This window comes from Diabrotica undecimpunctata, chromosome 2, assembly GCF_040954645.1.
Source record: "Diabrotica undecimpunctata isolate CICGRU chromosome 2, icDiaUnde3, whole genome shotgun sequence".
NCBI lineage: Eukaryota > Metazoa > Arthropoda > Insecta > Coleoptera > Chrysomelidae > Diabrotica > Diabrotica undecimpunctata.
Window position 1 is genome coordinate 33,236,413 of NC_092804.1, and position 18,924 is coordinate 33,255,336.

At 35.8% G+C, this 18,924-nt stretch overlaps 1 protein-coding gene across 3 annotated transcripts in view; it reads right to left on the minus strand.

The window, feature by feature from the left end:
• LOC140434384 (RUN and FYVE domain-containing protein 2) overlaps positions 1 to 17,542 on the minus strand; it is a 62,797-nt gene extending 45,255 nt beyond the window's left edge. Inside the window, exon 1 of one of the 3 annotated variants that reach the window (XM_072522579.1) lies at positions 17,280 to 17,542. In XM_072522579.1, the coding sequence (XP_072378680.1) occupies positions 17,280 to 17,448 (169 nt within the window). In that variant the 5' untranslated portion in view covers positions 17,449 to 17,542. Of the gene's footprint in view, positions 1 to 10,015; positions 10,316 to 17,279 lie in introns of those variants that run through there. The other 2 variants (XM_072522578.1, XM_072522580.1) reach the window with 2 other exon arrangements.
• Positions 17,543 to 18,924: the final 1,382 nt, after the last annotated feature.

Below are 18,924 nucleotides of genomic sequence, written 5' to 3' on the forward strand. Positions count from 1 at the left end.
TTATTAAACTGTATGTTTCTTTCATATCTGGTATTTTTTAGGTGATTCAGATATGAAGAGCCACGGGAAAGAACCATCACAGTCCATTTTTTGTCGAAATTTAGATATTGGCGCCATATTTAAGCTTTTTGTGGAAAGAATCCAAGCATGGTTTCGTTTGTACAATAACGATCACCGTACAGAGGATAATAAAGGGGACGGATAAAAGCTAACGGATAATAACGATCAGGTTCTTCGCGCTGAGAAAAAACGGAGAAGAACCGGCAAAATGAGTGATGTAATGAAAAAATACGTGCTACCACTCACGAGGTCGGGAAAGACTGCAAGAGCATTCGTTACAACTGTTTTCAAGTTATCCCTTTGAACGAAAGACAACGATTAATTGCTCATTTTAATGAGTTAGGGAACTACAATGCCCAAAACAAATATTTAACAGATCTTGTCACGGTTGTAAGTATTGGTAGGCGGAGAAGCCGAAATCCTGAAGCTGAAGCAAGTTTTAATCAATCTTCCTATAGTTATAGAGTTCGGGTAAACGTAAGTGGCCCGTTACGAGATACTATTGTTTGCTATAAAGCATTTTTGTCTTTACACGGCATCACTAATCGCCGTGTTCAAACCATAAAGAAAAATTCACTTTAATTTGGCGATGCTAAAGAAGATGGACCGGGCGGTCATAAAAACAGACATAATAAGTTTACATTTCAGGAGATATGTGAGTGATTTCAATATATCATTCGGCTACCCACGTAAAAATACATGTAGCTCTTGTGACACTTTCAAAGCTAACATTGCAATTACTACGGATAAAATGGCGAAGAAAACAAAAAATCACTGATAACAACACTGCAGACACTAGTGCGTGAGAAAACGATCCATTTACGGAAAAGTAACCAGTTTACCCCTGAAAAAAAATATATAGAAAATAATTACGAAAAAACGAGGCAATGGAAGTCATAACGATAGATTACCAAAAAAAACCTCCTCACTCCCAATATCTCAACATCTGATGTTCACTATCGTAGCTAACTCAACTTCGTATCATTTAATATTTATGTTGTGTCAAATGCAACTTTAGTGTTTTATATGTACGATGGAAGTGTTGCCCGAAAGGGTGTCGATGATGTCTGTTCGATGTTGGAATACTTTCTTTTGCATATTTTGGACTCAAACATACGCCATCTAATAATTTTTTGTGATTCGTGCGGCGGTCATAACAAAAACTTTACCGTAATTCGCTTTTTTATACGTAGTGCACAAGCTAAACCGATTCGACTTAGTGAAAATGATGTTTCCTATTCGTGGACACTCTTACCTAGAATGCGATCAGGACGTAAGTCTTGTGAATTCTAAATCTTATACGGAAATAGCGGACGACTGGAGAGATGTATTAAAGAATAGTCGCAGTAAACCATCACCATTCAAGGTAATAAACTGGAAGGGTAATAAACACCGAAACCGGTGGGACCGAAAGACCACTATTTTGGCCTATATCTTACAGCCGTGGTAGTTCCCTCGAAAAATCAGGCACGTAAGAGAAAATTGGAACCATTGAAGAAGCTGTTTAATGAACATCTGCTCATAAAGACTGCTAAGTTGCATGATTTATTGCACCTAACTCAATCCCTGACAAACCCTGAAGCGCATTCCTTTTACCAAAGACTAGTTTCTCATGCCGGTACGAATGAAGGTAGTGATGTGGAATTTGTCGACGATCCACCAATCGACATTTAACGCGCAAAATAGATTGGAGTCCAGATCCTTAATTAAAAATTTAAAGATCTCAAGCACATATATAATTAGCAAATTAGTTTCCTTTCATTTGAGTATTAAAAGGTCTTATATAGTTCGTCCCAAACCCTTCTTTCACTGCGTCATACTTGATCGAATTCTCTCTAACACATTAAGCTAAAAGTGACAGAAAAAAACGTGAGTCTGTGATTATTGTACATAAAACTTAGAAAATTATTTATCGTAAGCTAATTTTACTTACGGATGTATAATTGGTTGGAGTTTAGAATACGCTAAATAGATATCCAATCAATGATGCGCATAAATATAATTTGATGCAGATTGTCTCGATCGTGACAGTACTTTCATAATGTCATCTGATAAAATGATAATTGTCATTCCAGGTTAGTATTTTCAGACATTTTACAGTGAAAATTTAATTTTGTATTTATTTATTATATAATAAAAATATTTTAAATATGCCGAGATATATCGAGAAAGAACAAAGACTAATATTAAAATTATTAAATTATTTTCAATTAGAAAAAGACAGATTACGATCCTGCAACTGTCAAATTTAACTAAAATGTCATGCAATAATTCTCGACATTCTTAAAATCCTATATGACGTCAAAATTAGTGACGCACTGAAAGAAGGGTTTGGGACAGACTGTAGTAATAAACTGATAATTAAAAATGTTGTATTTAATTTTCCTAAACCAAAATAAACGACTTTAAAATACGATTTGTACAGAATGAACAAAATGTGACTGATCGTTCTTTTCCGTGGCTCTTCATATAATATGCATTTTAAACAGTAACCCATTTCAAATTTAATGGACTAAATGTAATGATCTTACTTTGTCTTGATTGGCATATTAAACCGTATTTTTCCATCACAACTGGTATTTTATGAGGTAATTAAAGCTTACTTCGCTGTTTTCGAGGTAGCAGATATGACTTGCATTGCAAATTTTAAATGCAAATATTCCGAAAACATAAATATTAAACATCGAGATAGGTAAGTATACGATTTTTATTAAAAAATAATGAGTGTTTTATTATTTTTCTTGTAAATGTTGACAATACAACGATTAAAAAATATACGTGTTGTTTCATACAATTAGGACTATTTAACTACCGCCCTCCAGGAGTATCGTCTTCTTCTTCTTCAAGTGCCCTGTCCGTTGCGAACGTTGGCTATTAACATGGCAATTCTGATTTTATTTGCGGCGCTTCTGAATAGTTCGACCGATGTGAGCCCGAACCACTTCCTCAGATTTTGGAGCCACGAGTGTCTTCTCCCGCCTGGCCCTCGCTTACTGTCTATTTTTCCCTGGACAATCAATTGCAGTAGACGATACTTATCGTGTCTCAATATGTGGCCTAGATATTCAAGCTTTCTTTGTTTAATTGTATTCACGATTTCTTTCTCCTTTCCGATTCTTTGGATTACCTCTGTGTTGGTGACATGTTCGGTCCAGGACATACGAAGAATGCGTCGGTACACCCAGATTTCGAATGCTTCTAGTTTTCTCGTGAGCGTCTCCGTCAGCGTCCAGGCCTCCACCCCATACAGTAAGATCGGAAAAATGTAGCATTTAACTACACGTAGTTTTAGGGGAAGAGACAAATCCCTGCTTATGAGGAGCTTTTTCATATTGCTAAATGCTGCTCTAGCTCGTTCTATTCTCGCCTTAATTTCTGTGGCCTGTTCCCATTTTGCATTTACGTTGGTGCCAAGGTACACATAAGATTCTACATGGTCAATTAGTATGTTACTTATCCGTAACTGTCGAGCAGGCTGTTGCTTCCTGCTTATCAGCATCCACTTTGTCTTCTTGAAGTTGAGGCTCAGGCCGTATTCCTCACTAACTGAATAAACTCTTTCCATTACCTGCTGTAATTCGTCTATGGTACTGGCAAGGATCACCGTGTCGTCGGCATATCTTATATTGTTCCTTAACTCGCCGTTTATTTTTATGCCCTCATTTGCATTTTCCATACAATATTTCTTCGGAATAAATATTGAATAGGAGTGGGGATAATATACAACCCTGACGGACACCTCTTTTGATCTGCACACTTTTAGTGAGTTCGTTGCCAATTTTTGCTCTTGCTGTTTGACCCCAGTATAGGTTTGCCACAATTCGAATGTCCTTGTCGTCAATACCTGTCTTTCGCAGAATATCTATCAATTGTTCATGATTGACATTGTCAAATGCTTTTCTAAAATCCACAAAACACAAATACACGTCCTTACCAACGTCTCTACACCGCTGTATAAGCACCTGGAGAGCGAAAATTGCTTCTCTAGTTCCAAGTGCTTTCCGAAAGCCAAACTGCGATCTATCAATATTTGACTCACATTTATCATATATTCTTCTATGAATGATCTTAGTGAACGCTTTAGTGACATGATTAATCAAGCTTATAAGCCGGTAGTCATCACAGATCTGGGCATTTGGTTTCTTCGGGATTGTAATAAATGTTGACTGCAGCCAGTTCTCCGGGATTTTACCGCTATTATATTATATGTTTTTAAAAAGTCAACTAGATTATCAAGGAACTGTTTGTCTGATTTACATAGGATCTTTAATATTTCGCAGGGTACATTGTCCGGACCTGCTGACTTATTGTTTTTTAGTGCTGCAATGGCATCTTCTATCTCCGATTTAAGGATTGAAGGTCCTGTTTCTCCTTCTCCATATAGGTGATCATCAGTCTTGTCAGATGCAAATAATTTTTCTATGTATAATTTCCATGTTTCTAAGATCGTTGATGGCTCCGAGATAAGATTTCCATCGCCATCTTTTATCGTATCGTCAAATATGATAATAAATTCTTACTTGTCATTCTTAAAAACTACTGTATTCTACCAATTTTTAGTTTAATAAATTTATTTTTTTACAGATTCTTCTTCTATTTCTTCTTTTCGTAGCACTGCAACCCAGGGCTGGTCTTGACTGACTGCACAACCCGCTTCCATCTCGAACGGTGCTCCATGATAGTTGAGTCAGTGGGTAGCCCCATTGTTCTTAGGCCCTGTACACATGAAGGCGTTAGACCCCGCGTTACAAGTACCAAGGAACAAATGGTATCGTTCACATGCAAGCGCGCGTTTAGAACCAACATCGTCAAAATGTGGCGCTCGTAGAATATGTGTTCCACTGCACTATTACATAACGTAGACTTAATTGTTTTCTTACAATTAATTTTATTTTCTTTTTCGCGTCGTCCTCTTGAATAAAGTGAAACAGTCTCTTTATAATTTTCAGTCATTAATAGATATTTAATGTACAATAACTACTCTCAAATGCCCAAATGCCACAACAGTTCCTCTTAAAAGAGAGGTTTAAAGAAACTTGATTATGCAACAAGTTAATATAAATAAATAATTTAATGCTACGAGTTTTTTTTTTGGAGAAATTCCATTTATACCTACTGCATTTTCACGTGGGGAAAAGCATTCTTTTAATACGATTCCTATACACATTCAGAAATAGTAAAAAACCTTTGGAGGGTATTTTCTCAATTTGGGGTACAGAGTCACAAAAGAACACATGGTCAATCTATGAATAATTAAAGGGTGCACCAACCATCTTCTTTGTTGTCTTTGCCTTGCTTTGAATCTACGGTATAACAACCAAATGCATGTTAACTCCTCTTCTATAACTGAACTGGCTGTCGACATTCTGGTAAACCGCGGCGCTTAGCGCTGTCATATGTACGATACCACTTTTTTCTAACGTTAGAAAAAATGTATTGCATGTATTTGGTCGTTACTCGATAGATTCAGAGCAAGGCAAAGACGACAAAGAAGATTATGGATGCACCCTTTAATTAATGATAGATTGACCATGGATTATTTTATGACTCTATAGAAATTACTCCCCAATTTTTGTTTAACTATTTCCGAATGAGTCTAACATCTTTTGATGAACTGTTAACTTTATTAAAAGAATACTTATCGCCATATGCAGTAAGGGTTGGGATTTCACCCGAAGAACAACTCATTATAACAATAAGGTATTTACGAGGATAGATTGATATTAAACTAGCCTTTGATAGAGGGCGCCACTTGATACCGAATTGGTTTCGGTGTTGACATTTGCCATTCATGACATGACGTCCGTCAAAATTTTAAGTTTTAAAAACAATTAGTTTGGTTTTTACAGCCGTCGAAAGCAAGCAAATTTTGTGTTTTCGGAGAAATGGAAAAAGTCGAGTATCGTTCAGTGATTAAATTCCTCCACAAAAAGCGTAAAACGAATGTGCAAATCAAAGACGACCTGGACGAAGTTTATGGTGAGGTTGCACCTTCGTTAGCAACAGTAAAATTTTGGAAAGCTGAATTTGTTCGTGGTCGTACGAGTGTTTTTGATGATGAGCGTCCCGGGAGGCCAAATGAAGTCACCACGCCGGAAATGATCAACAAAGTCCATGACATGATTATGGCAGATCGTCGAATTAAACTTCGCCAGTTAATAGAGGTCCTAAACATTTCCTACGAAGGCCTACACAACATCATTCACCATCTCTAGGACATGAAAAAGCTATCCGCGAGATGGGTGCCGCGTTTTCTGACAATCGATCAAATGCAAAAACGTGTGACCACTTCGGAGACGCTTTTGGCGATGATACGGCGCGATCCGAAAGATTTTTTTCGCCGATTTATCACCGTTGATGAAACCTGGGTGCATTATTACACACCGGAAACCAAAGAACAGTCGAAACAGTGGCGCAAACGCGGCGAAGGGCCGCCGAAGAAGGTAAAGAGTGCACATTCGGCCGGCAAAGTGATGGCGAGTGTTTTCTGGGATGCGAAGGGCATCACCCACATCGACTACTTGGAAAAAGGAAAAACAATCAATGGTGAGAACTACGCAGCATTATTGGATCGATTCGATGCCGAATTGCGTCGAAAACGCCCCGGTTTGGAACGCAAAAAGTGCTCTTTCACCAAGACAATGCACCGGCTCACCGATCAGCCGTCGCCATTGCAAAATTACACGAATTGGGCTATGAATTGGTTGAAAACCCACCGAATTCCCCAGCTTGCCTCCAGCGATTTTTTCCTGTTTCTAAACCTAAACAAATGGCTCGGAGGACGCCGTTTCGCAACAAATGATGAAGTCGTCGCTGAAACTTCGGCCTATTTTGAAGAGCTCGAGCAAAAGTACTATTCGGATGGGAAAAAACATTCAAAATCGACGGTCGCTTCAAGAGTGGTTTCTTCAAGAGTACAGATTCTTGATAAATCAATTTTTTCCGTTTTCTCGTTGTCGAAATGGTTATTTTTAATATATTCTTTTCTCATTTTCATTTTTTTATTAAAACTACATATTTTAAGGTATAAAAAATATATTTATTATTGACAACCGTGTAGTATATTTTAGTCTTGCTTATTTAATAATGGTTTACTTGTTTTGGTGATCGTACATCATATATATTTTTTTCAAGCGATCCATATTTTTTTATAGGCGTTTAAAACTTTCAAACACTCAAATCAATTTGAATTCCCCTCTCCCAATCTCATTTTGGTAAAACCTATTTTGGTAAAAAAATTAAGTTAGTTATGGCAAAAAAAACCATTTTTGACGTTTTATGGAAATTTAAGGTTGTGTCAATATTTTGTGCTAAAATTTGGTGAATCCAATACCCCAACATTAGGGGTCAAGTTTCCCCTGGGGAAATTTTGATATTCTTATCTGGCTATGCCCTTTCTTGTATTCGAGGAACGAGATGGAACGAACAAAGAGCGACAGAACTGGGTGAAGGATCCAAATTGTGATATCCAGGGAAAAGTAACATTAAAAATGGAGTTGGTATAATTATTGCTGATAAGATTTATACCGTAATGTAACTAAAAGATAAAATAGTTGTAAGAACGAGTGATAGAATAATGACAATATAATTTTGTACTAGATAAATAAGTTTTGAATGTTGTGTGTGCATGCTCCTCAAACCGGTCTGGATAAGAATGAGAAAAAAGCTTTATACGATCATTTAGGATACATACTGAATAGTATTCCATCAGAAGAGAGTCATAATAGGGACAAAAATCACAATGCACATATGGGCCAATCCAATAGAGAGGGATATAAGATCCACTTATTACATACAAAAGTGGACAAAATCACTACCAAGTAGATTACTTCATGACAAGAAGAGAAATACGTAAATGTAAGGACCACAAGGTAATGGTTAGTGAGACTGTTAGCCAATAGCATAAGCTGCTTGTTAGTTGCTAATGTTAGTTAAAAAGAGGATCAACGAATGCATGAGGCGGAAATGAGAATTCTTAGATGGATGGATGGATGGATAACAAACAAAAACAATGAAGAATGAGTATATTAGGGGAAGTCTAGGGGCGGCACCAATTGATTCCAAAATGAAAGAGCATATGTTAAGATGGATGGGGCATGTAATTAGGGAAGCCGACCCCGCCTAGGGATAAATGAAAAGATAGTGATGATTTCTCTAGTTACTTATGCTACATTAATTCTGGGACGCCCGGTATAGTTGTTATGGCTCGTTGTAGAAAATAAACAGGAATGCGTAGCCCATTTAACATTTTTATAGAAATAAAACCAAGTACAATTTATTTTTTTGTGTGCGGAATAGCCGGCGAAAACATCTAGATGTTTTTAAAATATCTGAATCAGGTCGACTCAGTCTGAATAAGAGTACCTTAGGTAAAATCTGGAGTAATAATAGGCGGTTGAAGGGTAGCACTGGTTCTGTTATCTTCCTTGTATACCGTTGGCCCAAGATATAGCAGACTAGCCTGCTACAATCCCAAAGCCAGCGGTATAAAGGCAGATTATTATAATATATTTTTTAATATTGTACTCATTATATTTTTGGCAACCAAAATGCTTGATATCGCAACCTTTAGTAATTCCACAAATTATAATTGTATGGAATAATCGCGTTTGTAAGACCAATTAAGAAGATTTGACATCTTAGAAATCGAAAAAACTAAGAAATATTTCATGTTAAAACAACATTTGTTTTACTTCATGTGAATTTATTTTTAGATATTTTCCAATTGCTGTTGGTAATAAATCATTCCTATTTATTCTGTGTTAATCCAAATTGAGATAATAAAAATTTATAGAACTGCATGCCATTATTATTCGTCGTCTCACAAAAACAAATTTAATTAATATGTACATAACCGTTATATATCGTGTGGTTCGCACCGAATAAAATGTACAATGTGAACATTTTAAAAATTTCTTGAAAATACATGGCTTTAACAATAATTTAGAACTTCAAAATTTTTAACACCTTTACAAAAAACACCCAACTATCAAATCTTTAACTTAAGGCTGGTTGACACGATCCAAGTGTACTTGGTTAAAGTTAAAGAACATCCTTTTTCAAACGGTTTTTTTAGTATCAATTTGATAAAATGTTGAAATTTTTTTAATCATAAAATTGAAGCCTCAAAGTATCAATTGCGATCTGCTAAATACCTTTAGAGTCACTATTTGGACAAGTACAGTTGTTTAAATAATCTCTCTTCGAGATAAACAAGTTAAATAACTTAAAAACTATTTGGTCAAGCTAGCTGAGATTTAGCACACTTCAATAACTCATTAATTGTCACAAGAAACGTTTTATAGACAAAAAATGATTTTTTCACTTTTTATGATCGTTTAAAAAAAACAAAGCAAAATCAGCTGTACGTCTTCAAGGATTTGTCACCAGCTATCCCTCATATACCTCTTAAATACTTCAAAAACTTGTTAAGATATTTTCAGCTTTCTTTTTTCTTTGCTGGCCTAATAGGATAGATAAAAACAATCAATTTAATTACATATAACTAGTTTACATCGAGTTTTAAAAATCAGATTACAGAACCTTGTAAACATGTGACAATCTGACAGAACTAATTATAATAATATCAAACCAGGAAAACGACCAAGTAATGATGTATATCTAAAAGCTTACTTTTTGTACATACTGATCGTACATGATAACGTAGGACCAATGTCGTTACTATAAATTAAAAGTGCATTATTAATTTAAATATATTCTAGAATCTGAGTTCTGAACTGGTCAAAATAGACCAACTAAATATGGAAACAGTTGTAAAACATGTACACATATTTTAAATCAGTACATTGTTTACTAATTTACATGTTCTATTAAGAAACTTATTATCACTAAATGATTAGGTACACGGTTTATTCATTCTAATGCAACAATGAATAACAAAAATGACGATTTTCTTATCTATTTATGTGTTATATTTAAGATAAAACCATCATACCAAACGGATGCACTGGAATCTCTGGAGAAGGAGTTGACAAGGCCTTTGTTATAGACTCCTGCATGTTGAATTCGACATCCTGCAGTTCTTTCAGACACAACCATTCGCCGTCCACTGATACTCGGAAATTACACAAATATATCGTATCCTGCGCCCCAGCCATCTCCTGCTCCATGCCATTGGGGCCTGCCTCGGCTGGCAGTTCTTGGACTTTCATCGTAATTGCTTTTGACTTTTTTTACATCAAAATAACTTTTCCGGAAGAAAACATGCTAAGAACATCGCACTCGCTACGTAGCGAATTCGAAATGTAAGGTATTGATTTTCGGGGTAGAGCTGCGAGACGATGAGACTCCGCGAACGGAATCGATTTCTCGAGACACAGAGCCATCTACGGGAGTTTTAGAGAAGATTTTTTTAATTATGAATTATTTCTGTAAGCAATTTAGTAAAATTAGTAATTTTTCTGAGACTTTTTTATAGTTATGTCAAAAGTTAGCCAATGTTTGTAGAGATCTGTTTCCGTGCACATAGTACATAGTACTATACATAGTACATAAAGGGATAAATCAAGAGATAGTAATTACGAAGAAATGTCTATATTTTATTTAAAGAGTTAGGGATAAATGCAAAGGGCATAAAACATGAACAGATAGAGTGTATAATCGATGTATTCCGTCATGTGAAAAATGTGTATATAATTTAGCTTTGTGAAATACATAAACTGGTGACAGATGGCTCTGAAGCAATCAACTTGTTGGGAAACGAAGTGTCAGCATTGCTAGTGCTTAAGAAACTAATACAAAGCAACAGGCAAAATACGACTCAAGTGTTAGTCAACAAAGAAGTTTTTAGAAATGACATCCACTGAAGAAATGGAGATATATCCCTTTTGATCCAAACGCTCCTACAATGTTTCTACATGATTAAAAAATAAATAAAGGAAAATATAAGCACCGAATATAAATTTTTGCCGTTTCGCCATATACATTTTGCCGTAATTGGAAAATCAACAAAAATATCTGACAACCAATTTTACTTATTTTATGAGGAAGCAAATAGAAATATTTAGAAAAAATAAATGGAAACATAATGTAAGAAAACAAAAACGAGTAGCAGGTTAAGGATTTTTATCATAAAATAAGAAAGTTGTTCAAGAAAAACATTAAAACGAAAATGTAAGAAACTTTTAAACTAAAATGTGCAATTCATTAATTTTAAGTCTTAATTTTCAAACATCAAGTAGGGAAGACACTACTTACTAAGAAAATTAGGAAGCGGAACTCCCATAATAAGGAACAAAACAACAATTAACCCAAACACTATTGCCTCACAACTAAAACACACAATCAAGGTAAAACGAGAGCTCAAAACTTTAAAATTCCAATCTACAGAAACCGAATAGTCCCGCCCTTTCACTTGCGAAGAAGTCGCTATAGCTCTCAAGGATGTAGAGCTAGGTAAAGCCCCAGGTTTTGACAATATTCATCCCGAATTCTTAATTTACAGCGGCAAATATGCGAGAGCATAGATGGCCCACTTTTTCACAGACATTATGAAGACCGGTAGCATACCACAGGAACTCAAACACTAGAGGGCCATTGCCATATTAAAACCAGGGAAACCAAATGATAACAACGTTAAGAACTACAGACTTTAGTGGGGCAGGGTTCCAGAGAAAACTTAAAATTGCGCTACAGTCTAGAGAGAAGACATGATATACAAGCTTCTCCGTACAATCTCCTGTAAATCCACCTCGAATAATCAACAGCATGCTAGCCGACCGAAAGATTCAATTAGTCATGGGAACCAACATCAGCACCCCAAGAAAACTGAAGAATAGACTGCCTCAGGGATCTGTCCTAGCTCCTCTTCTCTTTAGCTTGTACATCGCTGATATACCAGAAACCAGACCAAGGAATTTTGGTTACGCCGATGATTGGGTCCTTGCAATAAGGTGTAAGTCATTTAAAGAAACAGAAGAAATCCTCACGGGGGACTTACACATAGTGGGATAGTACTTCCGTAAATGGAGGCTCCAACCAAACGCTACCAAAACAGAGGTTTCCTGTTTCCACCTAAATAACCAGCTTGCAGGAAGAACACTTAACATTCAATTGGAAAACACAACACTCGCCTACAATAAAACACCAAAGTACCTTGACTCTTGACAGAGCCCTATCTTTTAAGTAACATCTGTCAAAAACAGCGGAAAAACTTAGATCCAGAAACAACATCATCCAGAAGCTGTGCGGCACAACATGGGGAGCATCGGCTTCTACCTTGCGACCATCTGCCCTGGGCCTTGTCTTCGCAACTGCGGAATACTGCTCTTAAGTATGGCTTAACAGTCCACATATACACAAAGTAGATGCCCAATTGAACAATACAATCAGAATGATTGCTGGCGATATCAAATCCACTCCTACGCAATGGCTCCCAGTACTGAGCCACATTCCACCACTCAAGCTACGGCGCATACACTCCCTCACTAGTGAGTACAGAAAGACACTTAGTTACGAGATCCTGCCAATCCATCAAGATATAGATGCTGCCAACGGTAACCGTCTACGCTCCAGACGACCGCCATTAAAAACAGCACAGACTGCTGTGGAAAATGAGTTCAACTTAACGACTACTTGGATTCGAGAATGGATAAAACAACAAAATAGCAGCTTACCCTGCATCACACAAAAACCACAAGGCTTTGACTTACCATGCAACAAATGGACCATGCTGAACCGAAACAGAACCCAACACGGCAGATGCGGTTACATGATGCACAAATGGAGTAAACACTCCAACTAAACAACCACAAACCATCTGTCACATCACAGAACGGTGTGTCACAAGATCCTACCATGGCAGGTCAGATGATTTCCTAATGGCGACTCCAGAGTCGACAGACTATATTATATTATATGTATTATATTTTATACAAAATATATGTCAATTTAAATGTAAATGTGTCAAGTGCCATACGATAAATAAATAAATATAGAGGAAAATCATACTGAGATTTTTAAACACTTTTGGTCAACTTCAATGCATAATAATCAAAAGCGGCAATTTATAGCATCATGAGTTACAATAGACAAAGTGCAAATATATAAGAGAGTTATAGTTACGACCGCACCAGGGGGGTCTGGTTAGCCTCCCCTCACAGAGCACAAAGTTCAAAATGTCCCAAATTACGAGACGGATAAGATCGACTCTAGTACTTTTAATTGGTTGGTATCACCACTTTTTGCATTTTCCGGAACACTATGACTCTTAAACACTACTAATCTCGGCGCAGATCACTGACAGGGCGCATGTGCACAGCTGGCGGGATTCGAAGCTCAGGGAACCCAAAAAAACCTGGACCCCATACCCATCAAGGAATCCGTGTCAATACAAAGGGATAATAAAGATTCCCCCAGAGGGTGAAGTCCGGTGACCCCCTAACACTGACGACCCAATAAGCCCCGTTAGGTAGAGCAAGGTGCATAAAGGGTATGACCAGCATTCGAAGGGAAATCTATCCTATTCTAGCAAAACACCAGTCCGTGTGTTGCTATATGTATACCTGCCTGTGATCCATGTGAGGGCGAACAAGTGCACGCAGGTGAAATAACGGAACACCAAGCACATTTGACAGGTCACCGCCAAGGAGCCTACTCGTCTACCACTCGTCTCCACTGCAGTTAGGTCTTACAAGCGCACGTTCGGTCTGGGATCGATCGTATTGGACTTGCAAAACCCCCTAAAGAGGTTAAGTGAACTGAAAGCAGAGTGGTCCCACATGAGCTCGTCTCGGATACTAGAAACACAACTTGTTGACCAGTGCGACTTTGGACTCGCCTTGCTTCTAGTAGTCCCTATGCTGACTAACGACACCTCAAACGACGGCCACGATACTGTTCGTACGCACGGGACGTAGGTACTAGATCGCGCCCTATGCTCGTTGCTGCGATCCCGACATATCAAATGACGGCTTACTATCTTTCAATCCATCCCATTGGTCGCCTCGTATGACTCTCTTATGACCGGTAGGGACTAGCATCCTAGCGGTATTCGTTTAGTCCGTTGGCTCGTAGGAAGCTAATAGGACTCTACCTTGGAAATATTACCTTGCATTCTTCTTCAGCCTGTTTGCATCCACTCCAGGACAAAGGTCTCTTCATGAGTTCTCCCTCTTCTCTGTTTCATACTATTTAATGCCAGTTTCTCCCCACTTTTGGTTTGATGTCGTCTAACCACGGTTTCTTCTGTCTTCCTCTATTAGGCCTGTGTTCCTGTGGACTCCAATGTACAATGTTTCTAGTCCATCTTTTGTTGTCTTGTCGTGCCACTTGTCCTATACAGGTCTATTTCACTTGTGCAATTCTTAAAATTACATCTTCCACCTTCTTCTTCCATCTTCTCTCAGAGAAACTCCTAACATAGCTTGTTCCATAACCTTCTGTGTTGTTTTTAATTTATTCACTGATAACTCTGTAAGTATCATGGTTTCCATTCCATAGGTCATACCTGGTAGGATACAACTGTTGAATATCCTTTTCTTTAGATTTATTGGTATCTTTTTGTTTTTCAACACAACATTGAGTCTTTATACTGCTGTCCAGTAGAAAGATTTAGATTCGAAGTCATTTGGATTCTTCTAGTAATCTCTGGCATTTCTGTTTGCCTAGTTTGATCGTGTGATCTAGGTATATATACTCTTCGACACTTTCATCTAAGCCTATTCTGATATTTTGATTTGTCATCACTTTTGTATTATTTAAATTTATTTTTAAACCTATTTTGATTCCTGTTTAAGTTCTTTTAGCATGTAGCATTTAACATGTTCCTCTCTATTATTGCTTAGGAGTACTATATCATCAGCAAATTTTAGATGATTTAAAAATGTGCCATCGACTTTAATTACATGTTGTAACCCAATTAAACTTGAATATATCTTCTACTGCAAAAGTAAACAATTTTGGAGAAATAGAGTCTAAAGATAGCCTGAAATAAAATGCTGAATAAGACTAATATGCTGAGTTGGTATATATGCTATATCCAAAGATGAGCTATATCTTGAAAAACGAAAAATACCCATAATATCACAAAACTAAAATATTTGACCAATGTATTCTACCAGTACTTATATACGAAGCAAAGCACTGACGCTGGCGAAAGAAAACATGAAAAAAAATAGCTAAAACAGAGCCATAGAAAGGCAGATGCTCCCCATAAAACGTAAAGACAAGAAGAGGGGCAGAACTGAATTAAAAGATGCCATAGAAACAATAACTACACTTAAATGGTAAATTGCGGACCACAACATCAGACAGAAAGATTTGGAACAGATAAATAATTCACTGGAGATCATGGGAAAACAAATGTGGAAGAGGGAGACCATAGAAAAGATCAACAGATGACATCAGAAAACATGTAGGAACAAGATGAACTAACAATAGAATTGTAGTTTTAATCATCTTCAGCTAAATACTCCCTTCTTATTCTTCTTCATCAAGCTTTCCTGGCAATTGTTTTACTGGTATCAGTAATACCAATCAAATCACCTTCACCCTCTGTTCTAGACTATATCCAAAACTGTCTTTCTGTTTCTAATATTTTCATTTAAGATCATGACTGCCATTAAATAAAGATAGTCCATTTCAATCGTATTATATGAGACAAAGCAGAAATCTCAAAAAGCAAATTTTTTTTTTTTTTGATTAGATGTGACAATGAGGGCCACGCCACTCTGTATCTAAAGTGTGACAAGATATAAATGTAACAAGTTGATGCTAAACAGCATCAAAAGTACAAATGCTTTTGGTAAAAGATGCAGATTAATAATCAAGGAATTCAGAATTCACTGTAATTTTTTATGGTGTTCATTATCCATTATTGAACATGCTGCTGAAGAATGTATTGCTCTTATCAATTCACCACACTAGCCTCCTATACCTGAACATCCACAATTAAGAAGATCTAAATGAATTCAGTGTCTCAATTCAAGATTTCAGAATTACATTATTTAATTCTTTTGTATTTTTATTACATTCAAAAGATTTTTGGTAAAATACACTCTGTAATTATGATATGTGTTTTTATTTTGTTTGATACATTAGCAAACTCCACAAGTCAGATTATTTAAACTATACTGTTGTGATTTGCTTTTAAAATACACTTTAAATTTAATAAAGCACTGAACTTTGATGATTGTATCAAATATTTACAAAACATTCTATGGCAACACACCAATCATGGGTCTGTCAGCTGTAATACATGCATGTCAATACATTCTTATAGAAAAAAATCGGCTCTAATTTGAATGGTTGCCATGAATATTGTCTAGCTATGTTTCACATAAATTGTGGCTTGAAATATATTTGATAATTTGCATAGACTTCTTAAGTATTTGGTATCTTGAATAACTTCTTTTAGCACTATTTTATTTCCTTTTGCAGTTTATAGAGTCATTTGCATACCATAATGATCTTCCTCTTGAATACAGGCATAAAATATTTATCACATCTTATATTCCATTATCCCTGTTATATTCCATAGTTATGTATAGTAAATTGTGACAAGTTGATCTATGTAGTTATTAAATACATAAATGGTGCTTGTAATATTTTCAGCTTATTATGTTATTATTGAAATACTAGTCATTTCAACTAAATAAACAATGTTCATTTAATATGATGAATATATCACATAAAAAGTCATCTAAGCATTGTATATATAATCAACAGATTACTAGGTATAGATTTGATATAGTAAATTGGTTTTAGTTGGTAATGTTGAGCATATCAGCAATATCAGTCACAAATGAGTCTACAATAGGATCCTCAAACAAGTTTCAAAACCCATTATATTCTAAATGTTTGCAATGTCTATAATTGATAAAATTAAGATATGCAGAGGACTCTAATAAGTCAATAAATAATTAATATTCATCTTAAAGCAATGTAGAGCAGAATAAATTAATTATATTTATGAATTATTTACCATAATATAAAAAGCTTAAATATGGTTTTAATAGATATAAAAATTATTTCACAGACAAAATATTTATAAATAACTAACAAAAATTAGTCAGATTAACTTTAAAATGTAAACAAAGATAACAACTCATACTACCAGATAAAGTAGTTATAAACAAATATGTAATAATTAATTACATATCGAGTTCTGCCTAATTATATATTGATTTCGACATAAAATTATTACTTAAAAATTAAGGGATTTAGTATTTTCATATAAATATATCGAAATATATTGGTACCTTTTGATTTTTTTCCTTTCTTCTTTCCTGGTTTGGAAACCAGCATACTTGTCCATAGAAAATTATTTACAGATGAAATTGAAGGTGATCTGGATTCAATATTGTTTCTTTGTATATTAAATGAATCATTCGGCGTTGTTGGCGAATTTTCACTACTAGCAGCGGCCATATTTTACTTAAATTAAATTATTTTCACACGATAATAAACATTATTTGACTCTAATTTTTGACAACTGTCAAAATAACTGTTCAAGTTATCCATATGGTTGGAATAGTAGGAGGTGAAAAGCGATTGCGCATGTCTGCCATAATCTGTAAAAAGTGTTTCTATTTCACTCGTTCGGATTTGAACGAGAAAGTAGATTTCTTGGGGGATAATTATTAGTTTTAATTCAAATTTATAGATGACAGTAGCAATACTACACGCAATTAATGTTATTTTTTTAAATCAGAATTGTATAATTAAATTTAAGGATATTTTACTGAGTTCTCATCAGTCTTCTGATAAATTGTCTTTTTCTTTAAACGGTGAATGTAATACTTATGTTCTGGATACCGAAATACTAACTGGAGCACTAGGAAACATCATGCAAGGATCTGAATTCTTGTGGCATGCTTACGTCAAATATTATGTTTTTTATGGGATTAAGCCACAATTATTGGTTGTGATTGTAATGAAAATCACATTTTTAATTAACTAATATTTAACCTTTTGATTTCTACTCCGGAAATCGTTTTCAAAAAAGGTTTTTACACAACAATTGTGGCTTAATTCCATAAAAAGCATATTGTGTTTAACTTTATGTAACATCATGTATCAAATCGAACTAATGAACCTATCAGCCGTATATAAAAGTCCTTGAGCAGTAGTTAATTCCTAAAAATTATTTGTGACAAAACATCCAAGCCAAAAAAATCGTAAAACCTCTGTGCTCGTCTTTCGTGAATATATTCGTCAGATAGGTACTCCAAAATTAAACGTTCGCATCTCCCTACCAAATTGCTGACCTCTGTCAGCGACGAACTCACCGAATAATACACTCATATCTTGGATGAAACTCACTTCAAGCTTAAAGATTTGCACGCGGATAGGAAGGGATGGATGTTCTGGGTTTCCCTATCTCATTCCAAAATGATACCTGTCCATAGCTGTCCATACCTCTTCTCTATTCTTTCTACATCCTACATAGGGCACCAGACCATTCAACCAGTAGGCTAGAAATCTTTCGACTTTACATTTTAGTAATTTTCATGCTATGCAAGAGTTATGTAAGACAGATTATGCAACTGCGCATCTTCTTCTTCTTATTGCACCGTCTTTTTTTCGAAAGTTGGGAATCCAAATGGCAACTGTAGCTTTGGAAACTGCTGCACGAAAGATTTCTGTGGATGAGCGGTCATATTATCTCCTCAGGTCTTTCAGCCCCCAGTTCTGGAAATTACCTGTTCTATTATTTGTCCCTTGGCATACAAAAGTACGTTTGTTGGTATCTTTGAAAATACTAGAATTTTAGTTTTGGAAACATTTAGGTGTAAACCGAACATTTCGCTGTGACGAACTACCGCATTTATTATATTTTATAGTTCTTGTGAGTTGCTTACTATTATGAAGGTATCATCAGCGTACCTGATGTTGTCTATGCTG